We start from the raw sequence: 16,297 nt of genomic DNA on the forward strand, positions 1-16,297 counted from the left end.
TAAGGCCTATTTTCCCTTAAAGCAAACTAAACCTTAAAAATGAATATGGCTAGAAACGCCATATTTTATCTACTGAATTATTAAACCAGTTTTAAGATTAAGCACCTGTACAGTATTAAAGCCTTCAAAGTTGTCACAGGAGTTTCCTATCTTGAATTTTGTAAGCAGTGTTAGTGACATGCACATGCTCAGTGTGCTTTGTGTAAGCTTAGGGATTGTCACAAATAATTAAGCAGAAAATTCGATTTGGCTGCCATATTAACGGATGCTTTAGGACTGATTATTAAATGCTGATGCTAAATGTGCTGGTTTCTGAGCTGCCATGCACCAGTAATCTCAATTATTGACTAATCATTTATATATAGTGACATTTACATACATACATATATATATATATATATATATATATATATATATATATATATATATATATATATATAGTGAATAAAGTACCCCCTCTTGTAAAATATAAGGATATTATAAGTTACCGAGGAGTTTCATGACCATATAAAAACACGAGGCAGAGGGCCGAGTGTTTTTATACAGGTCATGGAACTCCGAGGTGACTTCTAATATCCTCATATTTTGCAACTGGGGGTACTTTATTTATTATAATACACAAGTTTCAGTGAGTCATGTGACAGAAATTACATCAGAACTCACCGTTTATTATTGATGACATCAGAACTCACCGTTTATAAGGATATAATTTACAAGATATTCATGGCTTTTGTGTATTAGATATATATATTCAGTATTTTGTTGCGTAGTACCCTAAACTTACTAAATTAAGGCAGCACAGAGCATGTGCAGTGAATCAGCAGAAAAGAAGATGAGGAGCTACTGGGGATACTGTGGCATATAGGGCTGTGGTTGCCTTGGGCTAGTATAGAAGTCCAAAACATCATTTACATTTCTGCCCTACTTCCTTATTTAAGCTTGTGTTCTCCTTTAGGGGCAGATTTACATAGGGTCGAATATCGAGGGTTAATTGACCCTCGATATTCGGCTGCCGAATGTAAATCCTTCGACTTCGAATATCGAAGTCGAAGGATTTACCGCAAATAGTTTGAAGGATTTTAATCCTTCGATCGAACGATTTTTCTTCGACCAAAAAATTGATAGAAAGCCTATGGGGACCTTCCCCATAGGCTAACATAGCACCTCGGTAGGTTTTAGGTGGCGAAGTAGGCGGTCGAAGTTTTTTTTAAAGAGACAGTACTTCGACTATTGAATGGTCGAATAATCGAACGATTTTTAGTTCGAATCGCTTCATTCGAAATTCGAAGTTTTTTTTATTCTATTCCTTCACTCGAGCTAAGTATGGGCCCCTTAGTGTAATCAAAATACAAATATTGCATATTGTTACTGAAATAGCTTTTTTTAGCCAAAATAAGTTATTTAGGCATATAAGTATCAGTTTATAATTAAGCTGGATGAATAGAGATGTGTGAATATGAGTGTGAGAGGCCAGACCTCTACAGTGAAGTATAAGGCCACAGCTCATTGTGCAGATTTAGATTTATACATATTCATGGAAGCTTCCATATCATTTCCCTGACAGTAGCCATTTTGCATAGACAACAGTAGCAACACTGTTTTCTTTTTATGACATAGACATGCTGTTCTTTATATGTATGATGGAAGCTGCGAATACAATCTTAGTAAAGGACTGTTCTCTTCACATAGTATGCTCCTGGCTTTATACTTGTAATATAAGACAAATGCTTGGAGTGGATGGTATATATTTTCCTTTTATTGCCGTATTTGACATCTTGTGGCTCTTCACCTTGTCCTAAGGCTTGACACAAACAGCTAAATGAGAATGCTGGGAAGTGTAGGTCAGCAACAGTTTTAACTCTTCTGCTTGGATATCTATTACTTGTTGCCATTGTACAGAAGCAACAGTGACCCTATCAGATATGTTATTATTTATTACAGTTCATTCTTTATTAGGCTGTTTTGCATTTGCAGTGTGTTTAGGCCGCTATCTGGACGACTACTACAATCAATCCAATCACCCCCGTGAAATTTGACTTTTTTCGTAGTAAATAAACAGTTGTCAAATAATAAAGTAAATTTCATGTGTGTAACATTCTCTTCATTTATCTGATCTTGTAATAAGGCATAATTGCATTTCGACAGGTTATATGTCACCGTGAGTTATCTTTTCCAGTAATGTACAGCAAGAGACAAATTAGATAGGTAATGGCCTCTTACATAGAGCAATCAATTTGTGGATGCTGGGAAAAAGAAGGATATTGAAAGTTGCAAGACATATACTTGTCGTTCGGCTATTAACAGTGGAAAAGCTATTGCATATATTGAAAAAGTAGGTCTGCAGTGAATATTAACCACTGAAAAACATTTATCATTGCTAAAATATTACCTTTGTCTTGGCAGGCTAATGAGAGGATGTTTATGGCATCTCTTGCTAAGACTAAAGAGCTTGTGTACAATCTTTTGTGCCTTCGGGTAAAGCTGCTTCATGCTATTTTCTAGTTGTTCATAACGCCGCTGAAAATTGGAATCCATGGTCCACAAATGCAAAATAGTGGATGTGTTTAGGAAGTAATTAACTGGTAACCTTTTCATAAATAACTTAAATTCATCTGAAATAGAGAAGAGAAAAAGAAGACAACAATCAATAGTTTTAATCAAGAAGACTTTGTGCCTCACCCTCTCCCATCTAAAGCAAACACTTTATGGCAGAGCCCATTGATCTTTCACAACGAGATGAAAATAAGAGCAGTCTGCATGCTCCTAAATATGGTGTTTTACCAGACTGTAAAAGGTTTTTGTATACATTAATTCAGGACACATTATAATTAAGTAGTATATTTAGGCTTGGCAGTATTACAAGGCACTGCTGTACGAGAAATGAAATGAAGACACTAATTTTACTAGGAAGAATTACCATAGCTAGAATATATGTTTAGGTTCTAAAGTATCACAATTTAGAAACATATTTATGTTCAAAGGATAAGAAACTTAATTAGCAATTAGAATCACAGTTCAGATACATATTATAGTGCTAAAGAACTGTAATCCAGAAACATATTAACACTGTAAAGAACCACAATACTAAAATATATTAAAAACCCGGAATTGCTAAGTGGTGCAAAAGTGCTTTTTCAGGGATCACTTCTATCTAGGGTATAGCTGCACACTGCCAGAAAAAAAGTGCATAGTGCATAGTGCAGCTTCAGTAGATGTCATAGGGCAGGTGGTAATGGTTAGTATAAAACACTATTGCAGCCTGTGCCCACTGCTACTTCCTATTTTGCATGTCTGATTGATGCTCAAGTAAGGGTATTGGGAAGGGGTTACGCCTACTGTAAGTTGCTCTTGCCCCTCCTGTATTCACAGGGGTAGCAGCAGGTCCCTGCTCTTTGAAAATGCTGTGAAATACAGTGCAAAGATCTGGGTCCATTTCAATGGAAACCAAGGTGCAAAGTCCAAAAACATGGCAGATTGTGCACTCGTTTTGCACTTTGCATCCTGTCTTCCATGTTGTCAATAACCCCTCACATTTACAAGCAAATTTAGGTTTTAAAGAATCACAATTACGATTCATCTTTAGATTCTGGAGCATCAAGTTATGATATATCCCAAAACACTGAAAACCAAAAACCTATTTATGGCCTAAATGTTTGTAGACTTGTATAGTGTTTAGGCTCTGAAGAACTACAGACAAATTACAGTGCTGTATTTTGAAATTTGCTTTCTTTTAATCATTCATGTAATGTGGTGCAGACTTAGATTCAGGCTGCATTACACTAGGGAGTCTATAGTAAAACCACAAGGACACTGAACACAGGGATCAAGAGAGCTATGTCTCTTCTAAAACATTTGTTTGCCTTTAGTGAACTTTGTGTATTTATTTCAGAGGTACATTGTTTGTTATTTAGTAAGAAGTCAGTTTGGGCATATACTTGATGCGTTTTTTAAATGGTATGGCCATGCAACAAAAACCTCTCAGACACCATTCTGTTATTTGCAAGGATGTCAATAGGTCGTTTTGGATCAAAAAACCTGGGGCCATGTGTACAATGGCCCTGTAGACCTTATGTTATTTAATGTTACCACAAATCATTTATTTATATATTATCATTAGCATAAGTGATGGGAGAAATATCTTCACACAAAACGTGTCCTTCCACTGTAATTCTTAGGCATGGAGTTGTATCAGCACAAGGCTAGAAATGTTTTTTCTCCACAGATTGTGATACATTGTAAAAGGTTATAATGATGTAATTGGCTGCGGTCACCATTACAGTCAAGTGCTCTTTCACGGATTGCTGAAGACTGCAGTAGTTAAATCCCTTCTGGGTAACCTCCATTACAGGCAGACTGCTCATATAATGGCAGTCGTGTCACAAATCTTTTATGAAAGGTCTCACAGAAGATAATTGCAAATCTTGAAAGTAACTTGGTACTTGAACATTTTACTAGACTAGTTGCAGTGGTTCCCTGCTGCTGCTGCCCAGTGGTGTTCTGCTTGGACTGTATTATTCATCCTAATAATAGGGAGAGCATGCAGGGACTAATAGTTTCACCACTCAGCTGCTACTGGCTAGAGACTTTAGTGTAAAACTGACAATATTATTCCCTGATATTTTCCTTATCATGGAAAGTACATTGTAGTCCAAGGCTGTGTAACAACTGGTTTGAATTATTCAACCGACCAAAGTAAGTTTTTTTGTGGAGAAAATAGTAAAGAAACAGGGATTGGATGTAAAGTTGTAGTATAGTTAAATGTAAAGAGTAATTAACACCCGTTGGTTTCTCTTTCTTTGAAAACCAATTACTGCTTAAAGGGATACCGTCATGGGAAAAAAATTTTTTTCCAAAATGAATCAGTTAATAGTGCTGCTCCAGCAGAATTCTGCACTGAAATCCATTTCTCAAAAGAGCAAACAGATTTTTTTATATTCCCATTTTGAAATCTAACATGGGGCTTGACATTTTTTCAATGTCCCAGCTGCCCCAAGTCATGTGACTTGTGCTCTGATAAACTTCAATCCCTCTTTACTGCTGTACTGCAAGTTGGAGTGATATCACACCTCCCTTTCCCCCCCTCCCCAGCAGCCAAACAAAATAACAATGGGAAGGTAACCAGATAGCAGCTCCCTAACACAAGATAACAGCTGCCTGGTAGATCTAAGAACAACACTCAATTGTAAAAACCCATGTCCCACTGAGACACATTCAGTTACATTGAGAAGGAAAAACAGCAGCCTGCCAGAAAGCATTTCTCTCCTGAAGTGCAGGCACAAGTCACGTGACATGGGGCAGCTGGGTAATTGACAAAATGTCTAGCACCATGTCAGATTTCAAAATTGAATATAAAAAAATCTGTTTGCTCTTTTGAGAAATGGATTTCAGTGCAGAATTCTGCTGGAGCAGCACTATTAACCGATTCATTTTGAAAAAATATTTTTTTCACATGACAGTATCCCTTTAAGGTCTATAAGGATTATATAGTTAGGTAGCCATGCTGAAAACTTAGGGAAAACTGGACCTTTAATTTATCAACTTTAATTCTAAAGTGCCACCAACTTACAATGAAGCAAGTCATATTATGTAGCAAATATATCATAATAGACCAAAACAATGTCGGTGTAGTAAAAAAGCCGTCGTAGCAGACATTTGGGGGGTGATTTGTCAACATTTACATTTTTGCTATGATTTAAATTTTTTCATCAAATGTATGATATTTATTAAGAACAAAAAAGTTAGAAAGATCCCATTGCAAAAGTTTGTTAGTTTATGTACAAGTCACTGGGAACTGCGTGGGTAAATTTAAAGTGTTTTTTCATTGTGAATTAAAGGTATTTGATTTTTTTTAATTATCCAATTGAATCTTTCATATTCCAATTTTTTAATAAATAAACATCTGATTTTTTTTTACAAAGTAGAGTTTATTTGAAGTAGAAAACTTCGAACATGAGACAAATTCAAATTGGCTTATAACAATTACAGAAAAGGGGCACTTAAATATTTAATGGTGACCTTCAATGATAGGAACAAAGGAACCCTGTACATGACAACTTACATAGGCATGTTTGCACCACAATATTTTATGGGAGGTCCCATAACACTAGGGGGGTTATTTACTAAAATCAAAATTTATCTCATTATTTAAATAAAAAACCATGATTATACCTGATTATACCTGATTTATTACTAAAAAAGCTTGATTTAATCAGATTGGATAAAAAACATATAAAATCAAGCAAAAACCAGAATCAAACTATTTTTTCTGGGTTTTTTGGGCTTTTTCCCTTAAAGCCCGAATTCTTCGGATCTTTGCCCAAAAAGCCAGAAATGTTCAAATTTTCAAACTAATTCCAGCCCAGACCACAAAAAATTCCAAAAAGGATAGGGACCGCTGCATTTGACTTATACATAACCGTGGCAGGTCTGAGATGGTGGATTTTCAGGGTTCAGGCTTTTTGCATCATCTGGCTTCATTAAATCTCGAAAAATTTGAGTTTTAAAAAATAAAAATGAAAAATTCGAGTTATTAAAAAAGCCCCAAAAAGCCTGACCAGAGATTTTAGTAAATAATCCCCAGATTCCAGTATTCTGGAAAAAATATTATAAACCTTTGACATAGTTTTCAGATGATCATATTTATTTAAATTAAACTCATTGTTAATTATATGAAAAGCATTTCTCTAAATATTGGGGCACTGTGCAATATAAAATGGAATATAAATTTTTTTATGAAAACCTCATGACAAAGATACGCAACAAAGTACAGTAAGAATCTGATTGAGAAGATTCACCTTTCAAGAAAATCACTGATCATCAAAATTCAGATATGTCATATGTGTTAACCTTAATTATAAGGTTATTTATAAGCATATACAATGACACTTTCACTTTGTGCAGTGCACTTAATGGGCTGCCTTGCACTTTATTTGTTTCATACACAGTAGCCTGTGGGAGTTGTAGTTGCACTCAGGGCTGCCATCAGAAATCATGGGGCCCCATACAACACAATTTCCTGGGGCCCCTGGGCCATGCCAACCCCACCACAAGCTCCACCCACAGGTCTGCCCACCTCACAGTAATAAAAAAAACCTTGGTGGCTAGGGTCCCCCATACATTAATAAAAAATAAAAACATTGGTGGTCAGGGCCCCCTATAAAAAAAACATTGGTGGCTAGGGCCCCCACATGTTATAAACATTGATGGCCAGGGCCCCCTCACACATTAGTGTAAAAAATTGTGGCCAATTTTTATTTTTTTTTAAGTTTAAAAAAAAAAATTGGTGGCCAGGGTTCCCGCATACTGGATTAACTTTAGGGAGGCCCTTCCATGTTGCACTTACTTTATTAGCTGTCAGTGAGCTGCCAACTTCAGAAGGGAGGGGGCAGCACAAGTGGCTGCATCTTCTGTCTAGTAACAGCAATATCTTCCCATATTCACAGTCACAGAATTTTAAGTCCCGGTCAAGCCGCATTGGTATTGGATCCCTGAACAGCTCAACCGGGATTTAATTTTTGGGACCAATAATGGAAGAGAATGGAGAGAAGGTTCAGTCATCTGTCCTCCCGCCCTCCCCTCAGAAGTCGGCAGCTTTGTGACAGCAGGGGGGCCAGCTAATCAATTAAGTGAAGCACGACCGACCCCCCCTTAAGCCCTAAAACCATCTGGGCCTGGTACAACACTCCCCCCTTGATGGTGGCCCTGGTTGCACTACACCGCTTCTCATTTCTTCCACTTTGTGGCGGCCCTGCCTTAACTCAAATATAACCCATTCTCTAGTACACCTAAATAGCCCAAAATTGTGTTACATTTCCTTCCAGTGAAATGTGAAAATGTGAGCTATACTTGCATGTACTGTAAACTAATAGTAGGTTGTACCTGCAAAATTTTTAATTTGGCATATGTTTGAAAAATGTATCCTAGAGAAGAACTCTACTTGCTAGTCACAGGGTGCCCGTTTTAGAGGTTGTATGCCGCAGCAGATAGAATAACAAGTAATTAAATAAAGGGGCTTGGGACCATATCCTCTCTGTAGTATTCCCTCGGGGCTCATTAGAATGTCTTAAACAAGATCTAATTATAAATTAGTCTGCAGAGAAGTCTTATTGGTTAATGAGAATTCAACCTATTTCTGTCTATGTTGTAGGGACTGCTTGCGATGAAAATCATTAAATACATTATTCTCCTACACATACACATAGTTATAAATGTGCTGAAGAAATAGTTTTGTAATTACTTTTATTGTCGGATGAACTGCAGGATTTGAAGTCTACAGCAGCTGCTAGCGCAAGTGCGGCCCAAGCTCATGCTGTGTTGATGCTTGGAAAGCTTTCATTTTGCACTGCTATGAATTTATTATCTTGGAAAGAAGCCATCAACATTTTCGATGAACTCTATCCCTTAAAAAATATTTTTATATAACACTTTACATTTATATACTTTATATATATATATATATGGTTTTGACCCTGAGGAAGAGCACAGTTTATGCTCGAAATGTTGGATTTTGGATTTTTTGTAATAAAACTTTACTCTTTGTATCAATTCCCAATGAGTTCGGTACTCTGTTTCTTTATTTATTTTATTTGACCAGCACCCGGGCAGTTAACTACATTTAGTTTATATATATTTTTGCAGGTAGGACCAGCACACTTTAGATCAAGGTCCTAATGAGTAACCGAAACATTGGTCACAAATGGTATTTGAATGAACATTTTTTATTATCTAGAGTGCGCTGGTCTTACTTGCAAAACTGTATATATTTTTGACCATGCACCTTGAACAAAAAAGCAAAGATAGAGTGCAAACACTTTTTTCAAATATATATATATAAATAAAACTTATACATATATATGTACATATGTGTGTATATATATATATATATATATATATATATATATATTACACAAGAGTCATGAATAGCCTGTCTTTATCCTTGTAAACAGTATGTATTGCTGTCATCAGTTACAATTGGTGCTCAGTGAGGAAAATAAAAATTACCTTGGTGTTCCATGAACTCTATAAAAGCTCTTGGCATTTGACCATGTGCCTTAATATGGTTGTGGAACTTCTTATGATTTATAATACTGTGTAACTTTATTTATAAAATGCAGTTAAGGAGCCGCAGCACTGTACAATGCATAAAAGTAAAATATATAAAAATACAATATATAAATATACACAGTGCACAGAGATTATATAAGGACCCAGATCTTAAGGGAGGTCCCGTTTTTTCCGGATTTGATGCATGAAAACTCAGATTTTTTTGGATTATCACCCAAAAGCCACATTTTCTTTGGATTATTGTAATAACCCAGCGCAGATTAGGATATTTTCCAATCACAGTGCTACACAATATGTTGGTGCTATATATAAAGACGTTAATAATAATAATAATAATAATAATAATATAAATGGGACATTTGGCATTGACTGCTACATGACCTCAGCAGGTTTGAGATGGAGTACTTTTTTATTCTGACTTTTAGCAGCCTCTGTGTTTAATAAATCTCTAAAAATGTGAGTTTTTTTTCTGCACAAAATGGTGTTTTCCCCTTCAAAACTCCAATCAAAAAAATTGGACTTTAATAAATAACCCCCTAAGATTTTTCTTGAAGAGATCGAGAAAGCACTATAATGTGTGTGTGTACTTTACATTTGTTTAGTAAATCAATACTAAAGAATGCTGACAAGAAGACTCCAGTAAACAAATACTGTTCTGAAGACTTTTCAACTTGTTCCTTTATTAAATGATGAATTCTGGGTCTTGAAGCCTTTCTGCAATTCAGAAAATGTGTGCACCACCCACTGTGAAAATTAATGGGACTTAAAGTGCCAGAATCCCTCACTTCACAATGGGGCAAGACTTAAACACATGGTTGTGGATAACTGCATGGCAAGGGATGTTTCTCCACTCCCCAGTAGATAAACTTATGTTCTCTTTGCAAGTACACATAAAAGTGACAATTTCAAACTAACTTTTGATAATTGCTTATTTTAGATGTTTTCCAAAGTGAACTGGAAAACACACTTTCCATATATCTGTAAAGCTTTTGCATTACCTCTTCTCATCTCTTTGCCATCTCTCTTGGCTAATGATTTTTTTCAGTGTACTAGAAAACCTTTGATCTCGGTATTTAACCATTCCAGCCTTCATTAAAAGTCTTAAGACCCCTTAATCAGAGTACTTACATGTAATAGGAGTAAATTAGTTCACTGAATAATGAAAGAAGGCATGTTAAAGTGTATGTTAATTTCAAGACTTCAAACTGATTTAACACTAAAAATCAATGATTCTTTATGCCATTTTGTTACATTTTATTAAAAAAAAAGTTAAAAAGGGCAAATTAAAGTAAACAACATCTAAAGCTCTTTAGATATCAAACAAAGAAATACAGGGAGTAAACAGCAGCCATTTCCATGCTGTAAAATTTTACTTAAACTACTATCCATTCACTCTAGAGGATAAATGTTTAGACATGAGCTGGCCATATATGTAACCTGGACCCTTTTTATAATACAGACATATTTTCATGAAGTGCTAATATTATTCAAGAAGATAACACCCCAACTGTTTATGGGTATTGGGATTCAAGGGTTGTATAATTAGCAGCAAGACTAACACTTTCAATTGCCTCATTGGTCACCCATTCAAACCACTAAATTCAAAGGAGAACTAAACCTTATAATGTAATATTTCTAGAAATACTATATTTTATATACTTAAAGGACAAGGAAAGTCTAAAATAGAATAAGGCTAGAAATGCTGTATTTTGTATACTAAACATAAACTTACTGCACCACAAAGCCTAATCAAACAAATGATTTATGCTTTAAAAGTTGGCCACAGGGGGCTGTCATCTTGTAACTTTGTTAAAAATCTTTACAAGACCAAGACTGTGCACATGCTCAGTGTGGTCTGGGCTGCTTAGGGATCTTCATAAATTATCAAAACAGTACAAGTCTAATATCTGCCAGAAGCCGATACAGCAAGACTGATTAATAATCAGAATATACAGACTGCATTGGGCTCTGTGTTGTCATGTAATCTAATGTGGATTTTATAGTTTTTGTATTGTTTCATACAAACTTTCTCCAACTCTGCAGAACCAGTGGCTGCAGCAAAATAATCCTCCAAATAGTATCCTAGTTTATCTGTTTAAATCTGGATCCATGATCTTTGTCCCTGCTGCTGGCGTTGGAAACATTAAAGGAGATGTAAAGGCAAAAATAAAATCCAATACAAATCTCTACACAGTCGTCGACTGCTCTACAGGCAAACAAAGCTGTTGGAGTTGTGAAAGGCTGGGAAGTAAGGCGGGGGCTCCCTCTGCTGTTCATAAGTATGATTGTTTCCCTGCACAGCAGTTAGGGACTGTCTGACTATTCCTATCCACAGCAGTAAATGAAGGGAGAATTTCACTGCATAGTCAGGTTTCTTATAAAAACGGTACACATTTTTGAGCTAAAGTATATTGGAGATAGATTTTGTTATCATTAAAGAAAGTAAAAATGGGATTATTTTTTTGCCTTTACATGCCCTTTAACTTATTGAACCAGCATCTCTATAGTATTTATGATCAAAGTTGTGCACAGGAGTTTTCCATTTAGGGTTTTGTTAGGAGTGTCATACCCATGCTTTAAAGCAGGTTAGGGGTTGTCGCAAATCATCAAGCATAAAATATATTCCAGAGCTGATTTATAAATTCTGATGCTAATTGTGCTGGTTTCAGAGCTACCATGTACCAATAATCAGAATTATTATCTAATCAGCCTTATACATATATAATACACAAGAGCCATGAATATCCAGTTAATAATATCCTTATAAACGCTGACTAGTGATGTCATCAGTTATAAACGGTGAGTAGTGATGTAATTTTTGTCACTTGACTCCTAAAACTTGTGTATTATAATAAATAAAGTACCCCTTGTTGGAAAATATGAGGATATTAGAAGTAACCTCGGCCTGGGGCTTTTATATGGTCATGGAACTCCTCTGTGACTTATAATATCCTTATATTTTACAATAGGGGGTACTTTATTCACTATATATACAGTATATTTAGTATATTGTGTGTTGGTCCCTAAGCTCAGTTAATGACAGCAGAACAGAGCATGTGCAGTGAATCAGCAGAAAAGAAGTGGGGAAGCTACTGGGGCATCTTTGGAGGCACAGATCTTCATATTTAAATGGTGATGGTTGCCTTGGGCTGTTATAGAAGCCCAAAACACAATATACAACATTTCTGCCCTACTTCTTTGGTTAAGTTTTAGTTCTTCCTAAAAACTTATATATAACTAGGAACCAGTCAACATATGTCAGCAGTTTGTGGACAAGAACCTCTAAATTAATTAGTATAAATACATAAATAAATGACAGGGTGTTCTCTTGGTTTGTCTAAACCTGTCCATTATGAGGTTATAATACATCTTCTAATATAGGAAAATAGAGGAGTAGCATTCATTTGTGAAATAAGAAATCCTGGGATTAGGAATTGTTTTACTCAGGGCCGGAACTAAGGGTAAAGAAGTGGCACCTGCCTAGGATACAACGATAGTAGGCAGGTACCTGTTAAGTGTCTTCTGCCTACCCCTAATTTGTGTTCACTGCCCTCTGTCACTATCCCCTCTCTCCCTTCTGTCAGACAGCTTGTTAGAGCTCATCAGTGCACGATATTGGAATATGGCTTCTGAGTGGGTATGACTTGTAGAGTAGCAAAGCAGAGAACTGAACCTGGTTATTATTGCATAGTGCATACATAGTTCAGATCACTTTTTTTAACAGCTGGATTTGGTGCCTTTCCGCTACCTAATCTAATCTAATAATTAATTTACAGTATTTTTGGGCTAGATTTTTTTTTTTAATACCTAAATCTAATATTTGTCTGAGCATTTGTTAATTTTAAAAAGCAATTTTCCATAGTGTACATTTTTACGTTCTTTTAGATATCCTGGAATATGTAGATCTGATAACTGTGGCTTCCATGTTTGTACATTTTTTATTTATAGCTCAAAACGATACATACATAGTTCAGATCACTTTTGTTAACAGCTAGATTTTGGTGCCTTTCCAGTACCTGTTTACCTCTGCCAATTGGTTTAATAGAACAATTCTTCATGCTGCTATAATTAATTTACAACATGTTTGTGTGCCAGATTTTGTGGCCTCTTAATACCTAAGTGTAATATTTGTCAGAGAATTTGTTAATTCTCAATAATTCTCAGTTCTGAAGGGCTACTAGCTTGAAACTGAATGCTTCTTATTAGTGATCCAACCAAGAAATATGCCATGTTCAACACCATTTTGGTTTAATGGTAAACTGAAATACAGGACACAGAATAAACTACTATGGAAAATAAACAGAAATACATTTTTTTGGTCAGACAGAATCATTTGACTGAGCAAATATACATTTTCATAGTACATTACAGTAAACAGTATGTTTATTATGATGCTAGATGACAACCTGTCTTCAAAAATTGGCTGAGTTTGCCCTGTATAGCTGTTAAACTTGATGTTTGGCTTAGAGGACAACAGGTATGGGATCGGTTATCTGGAAACTCGTTATCCAGAAAGAGTCCATTTTAATCAAATAATTCAAATTTGTATAAGCATAATACTTGTTATATTTGTGGCGGACCCTGTTACACTTTCAAAGGCAGGATCTACTTGCAGAAATGTTTCTTACTCTGAATATGTCTTCTGTTGAAGAATCTATATATGTATCAGATGTTTGCCTTATCATTTTTTATACAAATATTGTGAGTGACAAAGTGGAAAACATTCAAAGGTCTGTGCTATTGCTTCTCTGAGAAAGATACTGAATGCTGATAGCAATCCCAGAATCCCAGGTCTTTCTTTTCTGTGACCAACTGGGGCTAGAAAAAACACAAGTCTTGTCAGTCAAGGCCAGGTTGGGTAGCAATCAGAACTAGGCTGATATTTATTTATTTTGGGAGTTAGTTTGTTCCTTGCTTTATTATTAATAATTAATCATTTTCATGTCTGTCTTCTTGCATCTTGTGATGATTCTAAGGTTGTCAACCTTAGAATCATAACTATTGGTGGGGTTTCTTTTTTCTTTTCCTATAAAAAAAATTTGTTTGTTGCTCTGACTTTGTCAGACCTCAACTAATAGTTGTGAAAGATCTTTTTTGCGTTTGGGTTATATTCTTCTTGCATCTTAGCACTAGATTCCAGATATACTACATGAAGAATTGCAAGCCCTAATTCTATTTGAATTTCTGAGATCCAAATAAGAAATGCTAACAAAGCTGGTAGAAGAAACATCTAATCAGAAAAAGATAAATATGGTAAAATCCATAAGGTTTAGCTTTTAGAACTAAGTGTAAATGTAATTATACAGTAATGCATTAAAATAAACCCTTAGCATTATGCCTTAAAACTCAAAGCAAGCCATCAGAACAGTGCATTCTCTTGTTACTTGTTTTAAAAGCAAACATCTGATTGGCTGAAATAGGTAACTAGACATGGTGCAAATTTTGAGACTGCCATTACAACACTTGTCAAGTATTTACATACATAGCTCTTACACAGTTTGTAATGTAAATGTATGTATCATTTGTCAACCTAGTGTATCATCAGATGCATTGCATTATTAGTCTTTATTTTTATTTATATAATTCAAACCTATTATGCAAGGCTTTATAGTAAATGTTTAGTCATTCACACCAATCTCAGCTCCAGTGCAACTTAAATTATAATTAATCTACCACAGCCCTATAGCCCGTTCTATCAGGAACAGCCAGAAAAAAACTCTGGGTAGACTCAAACCCAAATCTAAATACACCTTTTTATACAAATAATTTTTATTTATAATTGTACCTGTAAATAAAGACAGGGAGGCTTGATCAAATGAAAACATAAAAATGTAGTGAATTTAAAAAATCACTTACATTTTGCCTAGGATAACTCCCACTGATTTCTACTTGAACTTGCAGCTTTTAGATGCCAATTTTTTTTTTTACTTTTTTTGTACAAATGTTTGCACTTCAAAAATTACAATTTAGAATTTTAAAACTCTACTTTGTTTTGTGATTTTTAGCACAAAAATAACTCAAATTGCAGTGAAAAGTTAAGTGTTGAAATGTCAACCTTCAATAGATACTGTACTATATATGAGAATACTTATTTGCACACATATAGGATGGTATTTATTGGGGGGCTGCAAATCTAACAGGTCTAAATTGAACGTGCCAACATGTTTTCCATCATCCCCCTCACAGAAGGATGCTGTAATGGGACTTCCAATAAACTCATTTTATGGCACTTAGGGGCTTATTTACTAAACTGTGGTCAGATTTTTAAAGGGGGAAAAAACCTCAAAGTTTTAATGATTTACTAAACCCTGATGCTGTTAAGTCAGAATATAAAAGTAATTATCTCAAACCTGCTGCGGTCATGTAGAAGTCAATGGCAGATGTACCGTTTACAATTGGAAGATATCATTGATCTGTGCTGGGTTTTGTACAATAATCCAATTAATTTATGGTTTTCGTCCAATAATCCAAAAAAATCGGAGTTTTCAGGTGAAGAAATCGTACGATTCAGATTTTTTCACAACTTTTCCCGCAACAGATTTTTTGGAGTAAATTTATTGATAATACGGTAAAAATGTGGACAGGAGTTTGGTCGAAGTGCTTTAAGAAAATAGTGAGACATTTTCGGATTTTAGTAATTAATCCCCTAAATCTCACAGAAATTTGTTGCCAATAAAAGTTATAAAGAGATAATAAATATGAAACAATACTTTTTTGAGTTTGGATTCCATCAATTATTGCCCTCTACATCAAAATACCATCTGTGTCTGATTCTTTGGGTGCAAGTCTGCTGAGTGTATTGATGCAACCCTCAGGAACCCTTGAGCTCCCGTCACCTTAAAGTAGTAGATCCAGGGTTCCCTTGCATCAGTGGGAGCAGTGCCACATGATTCGGAACTGAAGACAGGACAGATACACAGGCACCAAACAATTATATGAAAGTACAAGGAGTGTCTATTGTACCTCTGTCTCTGTACACAGCTGGACATTAACAATCAAACTGTTAACATATCTATATTTTGCTTTTGAGTTCAGCAATTGTCTCAATTTCCAATGGTCCAGACCCAGAGCACAAAATAAAGAAACACTAATCTGCCCGTACCCCTTGAGCTATACTTTTATACTTAGTTTTAAAGCAGAGTGGCTTATGCAACCCCCAGCTGAACAGTAAAATACACAAACAAAAATGAAATCATTATTAAATGGATAGCTGCATCAACCCGTGCTTCATTCT

The 16,297-nt window shown here is 35.4% G+C and overlaps 1 protein-coding gene across 3 annotated transcripts in view; it reads right to left on the reverse strand.

Annotated features, from left to right (window-relative positions):
- LOC108715732 (BMP/retinoic acid-inducible neural-specific protein 3) overlaps positions 1 to 16,297 on the reverse strand; it is a 562,767-nt gene that overhangs the window by 26,342 nt on the left and 520,128 nt on the right. For all 3 annotated transcript variants that reach the window (XM_018261156.2, XM_018261155.2, XM_041561593.1), the window contains exon 7: positions 2,390 to 2,612. In XM_018261156.2, the coding sequence (XP_018116645.1) occupies positions 2,390 to 2,612 (223 nt within the window). The remainder of the gene's footprint in view (positions 1 to 2,389; positions 2,613 to 16,297) is intronic.

Source organism: Xenopus laevis, chromosome 4S (assembly GCF_017654675.1).
Source record: "Xenopus laevis strain J_2021 chromosome 4S, Xenopus_laevis_v10.1, whole genome shotgun sequence".
Taxonomy (NCBI): Eukaryota; Metazoa; Chordata; class Amphibia; order Anura; family Pipidae; genus Xenopus; species Xenopus laevis.